At 46.7% G+C, this 16,026-nt stretch overlaps 1 protein-coding gene across 1 annotated transcript in view; it reads right to left on the reverse strand.

Annotated features, from left to right (window-relative positions):
- Nucleotides 1–1,354, reverse strand: part of LOC119372293 (microtubule-associated serine/threonine-protein kinase 2) — a 109,454-nt gene extending 108,100 nt beyond the window's left edge. The window contains exon 1 of the mRNA XM_037642769.1: nucleotides 1,069–1,354. Coding sequence (XP_037498697.1) covers nucleotides 1,069–1,354 — 286 coding nt within the window. The remainder of the gene's footprint in view (nucleotides 1–1,068) is intronic.
- Between the last annotated feature and the right edge of the window lie 14,672 nt (nucleotides 1,355–16,026).

The following is a 16,026-nucleotide window of genomic DNA, read 5'->3' on the forward strand; positions in this document are numbered from 1 at the left end:
AACTGAAGTGGTCGCTGGCGGCGCACTGACACAGTGGACTGTTTCGCCGCTTGTAGGCGCTACACGTTTCCCATGCTATGTTCTGCTAGCGTGCCTGGATAGCCGAGTAGTTAAGGCACTCGGATAGTGGGGGTTCGAATCTCGCCTTGCGAAAATTTTTTCCTTCCCCTAGAATTTCTCTCTTTCTCTATTTTAGATGCGAAGTATCTTATGGCGGAGTTCAATCCGGTGGTGGTGGTGGTGGTGTGCGGCGTGACCACCCTTACTGCGCATGCGCATACCCTCTCCACTTTCCCTCTCGCCTTCCCCTCTCCACTTCCCTCTCCCATCTCCACTTTCCTTCTCCCCTCCCCCTCTCCACTTTCTCTCTCCCCTCCCCCTTTCCACTCTTCCTCTGAAACGCGGGCCAGACATGCCGAAATTCTCTCTGCGCAACGCCGCGATGAGCACCAGCGCGTTCCCTCCCCCTCTCTCTCCTCTCCTACGCTGCCCCCCTCTCGCACGCCTGTCGACCGCGTTCCCCGCTCACCCTGTGAAATTAACGGCCAGGCTAGAGGGAAGACAGGACGCGCGTAGCGTTCCTCTTCGCGTTCCACGATGCGAGATCGGTAGCATGCCCAACGAACGCCAACGGAACGCGATCGTGCAAGTGCTCCGGCTTCGCATCGCCTCATGGTCCCCTTTAGCGGGAAATGGTGTGATTTTTTATTTCCCTTTTCTCTCTTTTTCTTTCTCTCTGTCCTCGTTGTCTCACCCACCAGAGTTATTGCATTTCGCGCCAGATCAATCGGCGCACGTGTTTTGACAGCGAAGCTGAAGATGAAGACAATGAAGAAGAGGAGAGCGCGTGCCCATCTCGCGGCGCAGCTGTTGCATTAGCGGTTGCGAGGCAACGTGAGGCGCTCCGAGGGGTTCTTTTTACACACCAAGGATTTTACGGACGGCCTAAACAGCTTTGCTGTTCAAAAGCGAACTTGGGCTAGGCGCGGTAGTTTTTGTCGTCTTCCGCAAAGCTCTCGAGAGCACGCGCTTTTTGGGCAAATAATTAAAGCGACTGAGAGCGCTCACCGATGAGGTTCTCGGCCGTGTCGCGGATGTCTTGATAGGTGATGACCTGGCGGTTGAGTTTCTCGAGCACGTCCTGTGCGGCCAGCACCACTTCCTCCTCACAGAAGTGGGACAAGGGCTCGCGGCTCAGCTCCACTCGGCTTTCGCGGCGGATAAAGAACTCGAGCAGCACTGCGGTCACCTTCGGGATGCGCGGGAACAGCGTCGTCACCACTTTGGCTGCCGTCCGTTTCTTCTCCTCCATAACGGCCAGCTCAGCGACCGTTGGTATGGCGGCGGCAGCCATCGCATTGACATTTGCCTGATGATGATCCTCATGTAAGGCGCGTACCCACTTAAAAGCAATTAGAAGAAGACGCACAATGTAGCGATGAGTGCCGCGAGTTCTTTTAAAGCGAAACTTCCTTTGCCTCTTCAAGCGACTTCCCTAAGACTGTCTGGGTCGGTAGGCAATCGCCACCACGCATTCAAGGTGGTACCTGTCGTAAAAGGGGAAAACTGCTCTCTTCGTTCACTCATCCAACCATGCTTCCCAATGAATTTCAGAAACAAGCGACTCTCCTCTGCTCAAACTTCCATTATAACAGCTGGACGGCGCATCTCCGCTACCCGAAGCGCGAGCTTGTGAAGCCACCGGAAGTTCTCCCCCATTGTCCCGGAAGCTGCCGTCTGCGATAATTTTCTATGCGCGATAAGTTGTTTTTGTGAGCGTATTTCGTGGTTCTTATGGCTAGGCGAAACGAAAGACCGTTCGCCGCATGTTTCGATAATGGTCTCCATTGGCTGCGCCGTCAGTGACGTCGTCTCTCCGTCGGACCCAGACACGCGCGCCATGGCGGGCGGATGCTTGGCGGCGAGCAAGCGGCTGTGCCGGAAGATTAGCGTCAACGTGGCAATAGGTCTCCTCGATTTGGCTGCACTTCCTGGACGTAGTTCACGAAAGTGCGGTGCCAGTGCCGCGCCAGTCCCTGCAATGTGAGTGCAGTACGACACTAGCGGTTTCGGTGCAGCGGTCAGATCGATGGCAAAAGTGCAGCGACGCCATGTTCCTTGAGCACGAGACGAGAACTCGCGGGGAAGCTAGCCCTGAAGTGCAGATCAACTCGTGCAGCACGACGTCAAATCGAGTTCAAGAGTGCAGGTGGCGAGCGCTGCACTCGCCAAACCGAGCGCAGCACTCTTGAACTATAGTGCAGAAAGTGTAGCCGAATCGAGGAGACCCAATGGCGCAACGCGTTCGCCGGGGCCAACGCCCACTTTCGGCGGGTGTTTCTCGAGCGCCACTTCGGTTGCGGCTGCGACGTCTGCGACCGCCTGTGGTTCGACAACAACCTGGTTACGATCGACGGGATCCGGCCTCAACAACAATAGAACAATGCATGGAGGTACTGACGCGGTGGGTCCCCAGCTGCTCCCGACGTCGGTCAGTTTCGGGTCTGTGGGACATTCAAGCAATCGCTAATCAAAGGCAGCATGCCAAATTTAAGCCCCGTTAACGGCTACATTTACCCACCGACGCCTTCACATTTGTCCAGGCTCAACGTCGTCGAAGAACGACTAGTGGCCCCGAGTCTGCCAAAACATTGCTGGCAGGAGCGCCAGAAGGAGGTGCTCGCAATGACAACGCAACTCGGCAAGCCCCTGGCATTTCCACCTCTGTCTGCCCTTCATTGTCATTGCTCGAACGCATCAGGGTACACGGCGACGACACGCAACGCTGGTTCGTGCAGGAGATGGCGTTCCTCGAACGCGTCGAACATTGAAACAACGACCGTGAGGCGTGTGCGATATACGTCAACAAGCTCTCCGACGTCATGCTCAACACCCTCAAACACCGGCGGATTTTGCCGTTCGAACCTAACAATAATTGAGAAAGGCTTCAATACAACGTCGGGATTAACCCACTGCTTAACACCGGGGCCGCACGCTTCCGCTTCGCTGGTTAATCGTACGTACGCGTGAATGCTTGGGCGATGATTTTTTTATATGACTTGCTTTTGGTCGCTGCACTAAGACAAAAGAGCATGTTGCTGCGAATAAATTTGGGCTAAAGGTTCTTTTGATTTTCAAAGAGAACGGGGATAAAGTGCCCCGTTCTCTCTCAGAGACGCATCGACATCGCGGTTTTGCGCTGCGATTGTTCTTTTTTTTCTTTCTGTACAATATGCAGTCTTTCCTAGAGCCGTCCGCCGATTGCTTGTTTCGCTTGTGGGGCACCGTGTGCCGTTTCATATTTGCTATACGACGGAAAAGTCCTAGAAAAGCCGCTGTTCCCAAGAGCACATGCCTGTGTAAAGCATATATGTCAGTCAGATGCATTTCCAGGAAACGCACTCGGATACAAGAAACAACAAAAACTTTCTGCGTATGCGTGTTTTTCCAATTTCCCTTGAGAGCGGGAAGTGCATCAAACTCCAGCTATCCCAGCTATAAGCGCTTCAAGAAGTATTAATCCGAGAGTGCTTTGATTAGTTGTACTGAGCTAGAAAGCGTTTCCATTTTCGAAGCCCTTTAGAATCGCAGCGCTCGATATTTATAACAAGCAGATATCTTTTAGCGCGAAAGTGAAATTAATTTACACTTTATTTCTGTAACGCCGAGAACAGCTAAATAATTAGGTCTACATGGAGCTGCATTTAGAATAACTAACACAGATCCTATGAGAACAAGTGGCACTGACAATGCGTGCTATTAATGTTGCAACGTGCATCATGCACGGGGGCTATAAGGTGCTTGACGAGAACAATCTACATCTACAGTAAAATGAACGAGACAAAGTATGGTGGAGGCTTGAAAGTCGTACGTGGGCCCAGGCACGTTACCTGTTCAAAGATTTTTCATGAGTAAGCTAAACTGAGCTCTATAAAAAAGTCGGCAGATCCCACGCAATGTGGGAATCGATGTAATGCGAAGCAGCCAGCAAAGAGCTGCATACATCGCCTTGTTTGTCATTCAGGCTAATGAAGTCATTCATGTCGTCACATCTAGTTCGCTATATGTCGCGAGATTGTCATACATACATGCGTGTACTATCTGGTTTATGCCATGCTAATGAAATATATATTCAGCTACATATATACGATGCATGACCTGCTATTTATGTTCGTGACGCACTTCTGTCATGCCATACCAATTTAGGTATATATTCAATTAACAAAACGGCCGCGAGTGCACCATGAGCGTGGTGTCTAAATCATAGCCTACATAACATGCATGTCATGATTTTCGTATTACCCCCTGTTATTTATGTTCGTCACACAGTCACGTCGCGCGATACCAATTTTGGTGCATATAAAGCTATAGCGAAACGGCCGCCAGCGCACCAAGAGCGTGGCACGTAAGTCATGCTGCACACGAGATACGTGTCATGTTTTTCATGTTAACTCCTGTTTTTTGTGTTCGTCACAGTCACGTCGCGCAATGCCGATATTTCTGTATATCAAGCTAGCGAAACGCCCGCGAGCGCACCATGAGCCTGGAATGTAAATCATGCTGTACATGACATGCGTGTCACGATTTGCACGTTAGGACCTGTCAGTTATGTTCGTCATACACTCTTGTCACGCCATACCAATTTTGGTATATATCAAATTAACGAAACGGCCGCAAGATCACCAAGACCGTGGCATGTTAATCATGTTCATGACATGGATATCATGATTTTCATGTTATGACCTGTCATTTATGTTCGTCATAAAGTCACGTTACGCCATACTAATTTTGATGTCCATCCTATTAAGAAAACGGCCAGGAGAGCACAAAGTCGTAGGCGGTAGATAGACAGATAGATACGCTCAAAGTCGCAGAAGTTCGCTAAGAAATGCTTCGCATTTAAAACATTTATTTTCTGGCTTTATTTTATGACGACTGATAAAAATATGCTGATTTGTGATAGCCTTCAGCATAAACCAAACACAATGGAAAAGGTAAGTGGTTGCATTAATGATATTTAATGATTTTTTTTAAAATTAACACACGAGGGCCAAGCTCAGAACAAGCACATCGTGTGCCTAATAACAGTTACTGTTCTATTTCTGCTGACCATGATGTGCGTAAACATTAAGCTTCCCAATTATGGTAGACTTGCTAAAAAAACGGAAAAATTACATAGAAGAACAGCTCGTTTATTTATGTGGTAGCGTGACATATTGGTATCCACACATGTAAATGATTTTGTGAAGTGCTTTGTGAATTTGTGAATGAACCAGTGCGTCGATTCTGGTTCATTCGCTCCTGTGGCATAAGCCTGCACCGTCATCACATGACATCGCGGAGGCAGTGCAGGTGAGGTGCACAGAGCTTTCGGAGGGGCAGGACATGGGGACCCTTTAATATGACCGGCCGTTCATGTCCCTAGCAGACCGGCTGAGAAGGAAAAAAAGATGGCCGTCTTAGGTTGTGGGGTGCCATCACCCCCTGAAAATACATTTGCGCCTCATGGCGCACGCGCGTCTAGCGGATTAGCCGCAGTTAGGTTTAACCATAGAGTTTCTAACAATAATACCTAGAGGGAAATCTGGCGCCACCGTCTATGCCTATTTCTTAAGGGGCGCCATTGCCACGATGGGAAAGACGGTATATATATGTATAGTGCCTAGAATATACTTACTGTACTCGGCGACAACTTATCTTGACATTGGAGCGAAGGCTACGGAGGCGGGGCATCCGCACATTTGTGTTACTACGCAAGTACGGCATCTTGCAGCCGATTTCAGTTCCAGTTTCGGTTTCGCTTGCTCGCATCGCTAGAGCGTTTCGCACTACGTATACATGCAGAATAGAAACATAGTGAAATTGTGATCAGTGTGCGTAGATGCATCTACCTACTGTACTGTATATTGTCACGGGGTTGACGAAGGCAGCAGTGGGCGTATCGAAGATGAAACTCTTTATTTGGCCGAACTTGTGGCCGGGAAACGAGTCAGTCAGAGCGTCCTCTGTCAATAATTCTGACAAGTGGTAAAGCGTGTCGGCTTTTATACATGTTCTGTCGAATGTTCCAGCGTTATAGCTGGTGGCCACGTAATCTCTAGACTATTCGCGTACCGCGCGCAAACTTAACGGAAAGATCTAAAACAATCGTGACGCTTCTGGAACATCGCATCGCAGACAACAAAATAAGACACATGACAATATGATGAACGCCACCAAGTGCACACCGCAGCCTGAATACGGTGTTTGCTCGATTGTAACGCGATCGCGATTGTAACACGCGGGGGCGACTTTAGGAGCAAACATTTGGAGAAAAAGCTCGCCTTGCATTCGAATAAATATGGAATGCAAGTACCATATGATGCCGATGAGGGTGGCGATTTGGTCTTGTTGGTATGATTGCATGATAATTGATGGCAGCGCAGGCTAAAGACACGGACAAAAGAAGGCACATTCGAGACACCACAGCGCTAACTTTCAACAACTATTTTATTACCAGCTGATCCCGCTAGTATATGTACTCCTTTACCCTCATACGTCACGTGTGCATAGCTCTGACATCCATAAATTTCATATTTTTTCGTGCGCTGAAAACATTCCCAAATTCCTTAGCTAGCTATTGGCTGCTTGCTCCCTCTCGTTCTTCCGTTCGGTCCCGCCTCCGTTCTATGACAGAACGCGTACAAAATAGCCCCCCAGAGTCCCCTATAGTTAATTTTAGGAAACTCTATGGTTGCTGACACCTCTCCTTCTAGCCACCATACAGGCGTGATGAAAATGTGGTGCTGTCCAAGAAATAAAAAAGGCAGAAACAAAGTTGAACTTTACAATAACTTTTTTTTTTTCACAGACGGCTTACCATACTCGTTCTCTTTTTATAATGAAGAAATCTTTCTTTATTCGAGCTAGGTAACATTTCGAATTTGAAAATAAATAATGTACTATTTCTTGGCGCGCGCACATGCAGGCACTTTGGCTCTGTAGATTCCACAGTGGTGCCAAGAAAAGTTCTGGCTGAGTATAGTGTGCCGACCGCGGGCGTCACGGTGGTACGCAGAATGATGCCTTCCACCGGCATCCACCAGGCGGCGATAGCCGTAGGGACCATAGAGTTTCCTAAAATTAACTAGAGGGGACTCTGGCGCTGCGATCGTTCAGCTACCATGGGAATGATGGGTAGTACACAAATTTGCCTAGTCTTCGTGCTTGCGGCTTCAAACTCATCTCATCTACCGCAGTCATGACATATCATGCATTCAGTTGAGTCCGTTCGCGTAATCTGGTTAAATAGCCTCTTAAATTTCCGCGTACGTGCCGAGCTCCTGTCATTTTTTTTCAGGACTAAGTTTTTGCTTTGTGTCTGAAAGAATATTCCACAATGCGCGTAGCAACATTACATGGCGCTGAATGTATGAAAATGTGGTTGTTATATTCATGTGCGTCTAATGAATGCATCGTTTGTTATTTTAACATATTGATTTCCGTGACATTTATTCAGCACCTTTCTGAAAATGCTTGACAAGTATTTATTTGAAACATCTGTCAGTAGACGTTCATGCTCTTTATACAGAGGAAGTGCATGTAAAAACATACGTTGAATCTTTTTCATGATCTCTGATACACGATACTGTGACGAACAGTAATTCAGCTTCGGATGCTTGATACTAGCGGATTCTACAAATATAGTGACGCACTCCTCGTAACTTTGTTCAAAAGGCTGCGGAATTATATATTCATTAGAAGTGGCTTGCAAATATTATTGACAGTTCTTAGCAGGGCAATGTCATCAAATTGATGTATATACAGGGTGTTTCAAGAAATGTGTCCAACCTTCTCAAAAAATCAGGAAAATGCGATATTTGCTCGGGGCTTTCAGAATTGCTTTTTGTGTAGCGGCAGGAATCTTAAGGTAGGTAAGGACATCATTTAGGACAGTAATTAAGAAAGTAATAATAATTAACTTTTTAATTAGTGGAGTTAGGTGATTGTGTCAAATGGGAGAATTGAAGTTCTTCATGCGAGGAACCCATCTGAGCTTTGAGATTTTGAAAAAGCGTCCTCTAGTAATTGTTGTGGCGTAATGAAAGTCAGTGAAATGCAACGGCTTTCAACAGCGAAAGCCATCGAATTTGGTTGAATTTCATTGCTTCGTAATTATTACTAGAGGCCGCTTTTTGGAAATATCAATGTTGGGATGGGTTTCTGGCACGAAGAACTTCAATTCCCCAATTTGACACAGTCACCTAATTCCAGTAATTAAAAAGTTAATTAATTTAACTTTCTTCATTACTGTCTCAAGTCATGTCTCTAACCATCTTAGGATGCCTAGCGCTACAGAAAAAGTCATTCACTCATTTTGGACGTCTCATAAGAATATGGCAGTTGCGTTTTTCCATGTTTCTGTTTAGGTTTCGCCATTGAATTTGGTTGAATTTCATTACTTCGTAATTATTACTAGATGCCACTTTTTCGAAATCTCAAAGTTGGGTTGGGTTTCTGGCATGAAGAACTTCAATTCTCTTATTTGACAAAACCACCTGACTCCACTAATTAAAAAGTTAATTAATTTAACTTTTTTAATTACAGTCCCAAATAATTTCTTTAACCATCTTAAAATTCTTGCCACTACAGAAACACCAATTCTGAAGGCAGCAATCAAGTATCGCATTTTCCTGATTTTTTGAGAAGGTTGGACACATTTCTTGAAACACCCTGTATAAGGCCGATCACTGGAGTGACTAATATCTCGAAGAATCAAGCTACAACTGAAGGTTTCTTTAACTCAAGATACAAAACCATGAAATGGCGGGGATCAGATGAAGCTATATATATATATATATATATATATATATATATATATATATATATATATAGGCAGGCATCGTGGTGGAGTGGCCGTAGCGTTGCAAGTAGTCAAGTAGATCCTCCGTGAGAAGTCACAACGTTGTTTATTTCGCCGTTTCAGCCAGAGTCTGGCCTTCATCAGGAATGAGGGTACAGTTTGTTGGTGCTCAGCTTTATACAATCTTAGAGGAGTGAGGGTACGCGGAATAATAATAATAATTTAAAAAAAAAAGTGAGAACATGAGGTAGACCCCCCCCCCTTTTCTCCGGCCGCCCCCTTCCACCCCTCCGACGATCACTTTTAAGATATCCGCGGCCTGCATATCCTTCCTTCCATTAACGTATTGTTCCCGACCAGGCAGCGCCTCGTGGCTCCGGCGGTGCGGTGTGGGGTAAAAAGGACCTTTTTTATGAAGTTAAGCCTTTAACTACTCAGTGCCCCGTGGACGTCTCGTCCCCGGTGCGGTGTGGGGAAAGAAGGAGCTTTTTTAAGAAGTTAAGCCTTTAACTACTCAGTGCCACGTTGACGTCTCGTCCCCGTAAGGGGGGCCACCGCGTATTGCCGGAAAGGCTAGCAAGCGGGCGCAATGTCAATTTTGGCCCGCTCCTGGATTCCGCAGTCGGGGGCTCCTGATTGTGCACAAGGGTGCTGTCAGACATGTCATGCTTGACACAATTGATTGGTTAGTAAGATAGAAACAGCAACAGATGACAGCTGTACTTAGAAATTAGTTACACTTGGAAGTATTTTCAGCTGTCCAGTGACCGTCGCAGCTGCAGTGCCGTGAACTCTTCAGTTATTATTGTCATTATTGTCATTATTGCCGTTATTGTTTTCTAATGCTTTAATTGCTGCAAGTGTACCCGGATTCTCATTTATTCCTCTTTCGAGGGTGTTAAATCGGTGGATGAGGTATGACTCTCGTTGTTCACGTTCTCGGTTTGATTTAAATCCTGTTTCTAAGAGTGTTACTGATAGTTTGTCGAATGCATGGTCGGGAAGGTTGAGATGTTTTGATAGAGGTAGACTTGGGGCTGATTTCGCATGGGCTCTGTGATTATTGAAACGAATCCTAAATGGTGTTTCTGTTTGTCCGATGTACTGCATACTGCACACGTTGCATTCGAGTAGGTATACCACATTAGAGGAATCGCATGTTAGGTTTCCTCGTATGTTAATCGAAAACTTGGAGTGTGTGCTGGTTGCCTTGTCTGTTTCTCGCATCGCTTTACATACAAGACATCGTGACTTTAAACAAGGTCGGCATGAGTTATTAGGGGGTGAAGTATTGATCTGAGAGTGCACAAGTGTGTCTTTGAGGTTGCGTGGTCGTCGGTAAACGACGCCAGGGGCGGATGGAAATGCGCGTTTCAGACGTTCACTTTGTTCCAGAATGTTGTAATGTCGTTTAAGGATTTTGTTTACATTGGGAAAGTTCGTGCTGTAAGTTAAGCAGAGGTTTGTCCGTTGCGGGTCTTGTTGCGGTGGCCGCTTCATAAGTAAGTCATCACGCTTCAGTTTTCTGGCTTTTTGAACGGCGTCCTCAATTACATGTGAGGGGTATTTTTGTTTATCGAGCATAAGTTTTCGCCTCTGTGAGTTCGTGTCAAAATCAGCGTCTTTTGAGCAGATTCGCTTAAACCGGTGAGCCTGGCTGTATGGAATACTGTTTTTACAGTGGCGCGGGTGATCGCTCTGGTAATAGAGGTATTGTTGTCGATCCGTTGGTTTGCGGTATATGGTTGTAGAAAGTTTGTCTTGTTCTATCGTTACGGTAACGTCAAGAAAATTTACGGTTTCTTGCGAGTAGGTGTGTGTGAAGTGTATGTTTGTATGTACAGCGTTGTAAGTGTCGATAAAATTGAGAAGTTCATCCTCGCTGTCGGTCCAAATAAGAAAGATGTCGTCTATGTATCTTCTGTATAACAGTGGTTTCAAGGAACTTTGTGCAAGAAATTCGGATTCTAGCTTTCCCATAATTGGGTGCCATTTTGGTGCCCATAGCGGTCCCGCTAATTTGTCGAAAATACTCTTGGTTAAATTCCAATGAATTTAATTCTAGGACCATCCTCGTCAAAGTTGCGATTGCAGAGAAATCTGGGGTGTCAGGTTGTCTATGGTCTGTGTACATGTTTTGTAATGCAGCTATGCCGTCATCGTGAGGAATATTTGTATACAATGAGGAGACATCAAGAGTAACCAAGTATGAGTTTTTCGGCACACACAGACCTGCAATATCTCGAAGAAAATGTGTGGTGTCCTTTACGTACGACGCGAGAGTGCATGGAATGTGGCTTATTAATTTGTCCACGTACCCTGATATGGGTTCAGTTATTGTACCTATGCCTGATATGATTGGTCGACCTGGGTTACCGGGCTTATGAATTTTTGGGAGGATGTAGAAGCGACCTGGACGAGGGTATGACGCTCGCATTAGCTTGTGGTCAGTATTGGTTATCCTTTCTGCGTCCAACAGTTTCTTTAGTTCTGTTGATACGATACGTTTGTATTCGTCTGTCGGATCCCCTGGGAGGCGTTCGTAAAATTTTGAGTCGTCTAGTTGGCGGTATGCTTCTTGTAAGTAGTCGGTTGTATTAAGGACTACAATTGCTCCTCCTTTGTCAGCGGGTTTTATTGTTATGTCTGTCCTAGATGCCAGATTTCTCATACTCATTTTTTCAGATTTTGTCAAGTTTTCTCGCTTTCCTTTCTGTCTGTGGTATTCATGTACTATATCTTTCTGTACTGCGGTGATATAAAGGTCCAGACACTTGTCTCGGTTACTGTTCGGTGTCCAATCATTTGTTCTACGACGGTGAATGTTTTCGTGGTTAGAAGGCCTGTCCAAGAAATATTCGCGCAACCTCAAACTTCTAGCGAAGTTGTCGAGGTCTCGGAGCAAGTGAAATTCGTCAAAACGTTTCGTGGTTGGGCAGAAGCTTAGTCCTTTGGATAGCAGTTTTTCTTCGTCAGGTGACAAATTCGTATCCGATAGGTTTACAATCACAGTGTCACAGGGTGTGTTCATAGATGGGTGCTCGTTTGTACCGTTAGTGGTTTCCTGGGTGGTGGTGTTGTAGTGGTATGGGATTATCTCAGGAAACGCGGGATTGGGGACATGGTCTCTTTTGAGTTTATGAATTTTAGTGGACATGATGGCTTGGTATTTCTTTTGTTCGAATTCTGTTAACAGGGTGATTTCATCGTCCGATAAAGTGTTAATTATTATGGCGGAGAATGGTGTTGGTCATAGCGACCAGTTTCTTTATCTGCTTATCACTGTGATTGAGAGCGATTTCTGTTAATTTAAGAGATGCCTCAAGGAGGACGTTTTTCCATGTTATTTGGTCGTGTTCATCGAGGTTTGTAGCGGCTGGTGTGAGGGAGAGTGTCATACCCTTGGGGGCTATTCTAGCACCAAGGTACACTTGCAGTGTTGATTTATGCAGTTCATGTCTAATTCGTTTGTCCGCGAGTTTTCGTACTTTAAAAAAGGTGGCACTGCAACTGAGAAGCGATGAGCTGGACTTACATTTTGGAGGTCAGTCTTCTTTTGGGTGCGGGGATGGCACTGATGAAGTCCGCAGATCGTAGTTATGTCCGGCAGGCCTTCATCGTTGTAGGGAGGATTCCGGCGTTGGGCTCCCGGCGATCGTTGAGTGCAGGATGTCTGTGTTCGTTGGGAGTTCCGGTCCCGGGGTCCGCAATAGAGGGACGCGGCTTCGTAGTTCGGCAGGTTTCCCTTTGAGGAGTGGCGTAGTGGTGCTGACGTGTAGTTCTTCTGGTCTAGCTGTCCGCAATAGAGGAGCGCGTCTTGGCTGTCCAGCAGACTTCCCCCCTAGTAGTGGTGCGCTGTTGATAATGGTGAGGGGGTGCTTGGGGCGTGCGGGTGTCACAGTTTCGCCGATCGTCGGGAACTCGGCTGTGATGTTGGGTGGGTGCGGGGCTCCGGGAACATGTTGATATGTATGGTTCGTGTCATGGGTGTTTTGTTGTGATGAACGAATATTGACGGGAGCGGTAGGTTGAGTCGACCACCCCGTGGTAGCTTCGAGGTCTCCGCGACCGAGTGCGCTCTTCAGGGTTTCGGCAATCAACGGGACACCCATAAAACTCGGATGAAGCCCATCCGCAGCAAGAAAACGTCTTGGTGGTAACTGCTCGAATTGATAGTCGACGTATGACACCTTGCTGGGTCTTCGGCAGTAAGCCTTGACTGTCTCGTTGAATTGACGAGCCTCCCGGTTGAAGCGGTGCACGAATTGTTCGTTCGATCTTTCCAGGCGTTGGTTGGGATAACGTGGCAGCACGCATGAAACGACGAGTCTTTCAAGTTCCTGGCGTGTTCGTAGCGTGTTGTTTACCAGGCGACGAAGGCGGCGTAGCGATTCGTCTAGTCCGTACGACGCCAGCTCGCTGGTACCGACGTGGAAAACGAGCGTGGTCACAGATCGATGTCGAATGTGGAGGCTCCGCGGATTGTAATGATCGCAGGTGTTGCTCTGTCATGCGGGTTGAAATGCCGGTGCAAATACCTTGTTTGTGAGTTTCCGATGATGGCTGTGGTAGGTGGATGTTTAGGAAACTTTCGTGAGAGCTGCTCAACTGGAGGTGCGCCTGTGGCCGGTCTTGAGTAGGCAGGCATCGTGGTGGAGTGGCCGTAGCGTTGCAAGTAGTCAAGTAGATCCTCCGTGAGAAGTCCCAACGTTGTTTATTTCGACGTTGCAGCCAGAGTCTGACCTTCATCAGGAATGAGGGTACAGTTTGTTGGTGCTCAGCTTTATACAATCTTAGAGGAGTGAGGGTACGCGGAATAATAATAATAATTTATATATATATATATATACACCAGGTTTTTTTCGAGGCGGCCGGGTCAAGTGACAACCACGTTTTTATATTTACACCAGTATACTATAGTAGCACACAAAACCACGGCTGCTGTAGGACAGTCAAGTACGTACCTTTGTTGGAGCGAGCACGGGTGCCTTTGTAGAAAACATATAATAGAAAAAATAAACAGCAATAGATGACAGAACCACTTGACGGAGATTTCCAGAAGACAATCACGTTGGTCTGCAACGAAGATTCGCCAGTGCCTGTACAGCGGCTAACGTCAAAGGAGCAAAACGAAAGGTTTTATGGTCTGCACAGACTGGAAGTAGACATGGGAAGCCAAAATTTGGGCTCACAAGCTGGAGGCATAACAAAACAATAATAAAAAATAAGAAGAAAACAGAGACGAGTATAAGAAGTGTTCACGCCCCCCCCCCCCCCCCCTTTTTTTTCGTTGTTTATACCGTATAGCTGTCAAAAGCGACCCACCTTAACTTTGTCCGTGTGAGTCGCTCGCAATGTGTGTGTTGGCTGCCACGTATATTTGTTTGAAATGAAATCTTGTCGTCGCCCACCAGCCGCTTTTCTGCGCTCTTTTGTCTCCGCATGTTTTGCTGAGGTAAGTTGGAGTCTGTGCCCCGTACCTCTAATGACCACAGACAACCCAACTCTCTGAATAAAAAGGATACACCTGCTTTTCACGGCAACCAACATCAGTACCACATGGCATTGCGGGGCAACGCACGCCACCGCAACGCGACAGCGTTCGTAAACAACCGGAACCGATGACAAAGGTGCCGCGGGCTGAAAGGTGGGAACTAAAAAAAAAAAACGAGAGTTAAGAGAAAACGGGAAGGTGGTGTCACGACCGCTGGATTTCAACAACGTTTGCAACAAGCCGCTGTTTGCAGCTAGCAGGGATGAGCCCTGAATTCATAATAAATAAAATAACTTCTCACATTTTGTCCAGATTTTATGTTCACTGTTGAATTCGTTACACGATCATGAAAATGGCGTAACGGGAAGATACAGAAATACTGAAAAGCGCAGGAATGCAAGCAGTTGTGTTCGTGTGTTTTTCAGCCTTTTCATCACTCTTTCCGTCTGACCGTTTTCATACTAATTAATCCGTAACAGCTCGCCCAATTGTCAGTATTGAAGATGTAGTCACTGAAATTTCAAAGTTACTCGACTCTCCTTCTATGAGATGGTCGCACATATGATAAGCATTATTTCATAGCAGTTGCATGCGATACCGTACCGTATGTGTTCTATAAACATGTTTAGAGGAAGGAAGACGTTTATCTTATTTTGTGTCAAATAAACAGTGGCCGCTGCAGTTTCTTAGATCACTTTTTTGAAATAATGTGATTAAATCTGAAGCAACATACTCAGAGCCAAAATAAAGAATTTTGATGCATTAGGAAAGGTGCAGCGCCTCCAGGTTGGTTAATTGTGGTCTTCCAGGATACCAGAAAAATATGCCCACGCGATTACTTCCGCAAAAAGCGATCGGTGCGCGAAGTTGCATCTTTGGCAAGGCAAGAACAAAAATTCCCAAGTGCTGCAAGAATGTACAAGAAATATCGGTAATTAACTGATATGTACACGCTATATAAATTTTAGAAGAAGATTTCGGGTGTCACATGAAGACGCGCGCGCTCAAGCATGACTGCCGCAAGCGCGCCGCGAATGTGATCCCGCGGGCGTCCGCGAAACCCGTCCCCCCTGGTGGCGCCGCGGCGGTGGTCCGGGAAACTAGGCCCGTCACGCCCGTTTCGGAGCACGCGGCAGGTCGTACCCGTGCGCTTTTTAAGCGGCCGTGCCAATCAAGGAGGTTAAAGAAAAATTTTAACACGATAGTGTTTTATGCCGGGGTCCACCCGGCTCCACTGACGTATTTCTGTCACGGATATGACGTTGTAAAATATACACTAACAGATGGCAAAGAAAAATACTAGAAGAAAAAGTTTCTTAGCCGGGACACGAACCCACGACTCCGTCCCTCCGCAGAGCACGGCGCTAACCACTCGGCCACAGAGCGTTTTACAGCGAAAGCTGTTATGAGATCATTTCACCGGCCGTTTTTGGCGCCGTAGTTGTCCGCCGCCGCCGGTGTCCGTAACCAGTATCGCTAGAAATACGAAAAAAACGAATTAAGAAAAAAATTCCAGGATGGAGCGAGGTTCGAACCTGGGCCCTCTGCGTGTGAGCGCAGTATTCAACCTCTGAGCCATGCCGGTGCTTGAAAATGCTTTGCAAAAAGGTTCTATACAGGGTTCATGTCGGGAACGAACCACATTAGCATATGCAATATAGCGTGGTAGAAGAGTAAAATAAAAACCACG

The sequence above is a fragment of the Rhipicephalus sanguineus genome, chromosome 10 (assembly GCF_013339695.2).
Source record: "Rhipicephalus sanguineus isolate Rsan-2018 chromosome 10, BIME_Rsan_1.4, whole genome shotgun sequence".
NCBI lineage: Eukaryota > Metazoa > Arthropoda > Arachnida > Ixodida > Ixodidae > Rhipicephalus > Rhipicephalus sanguineus.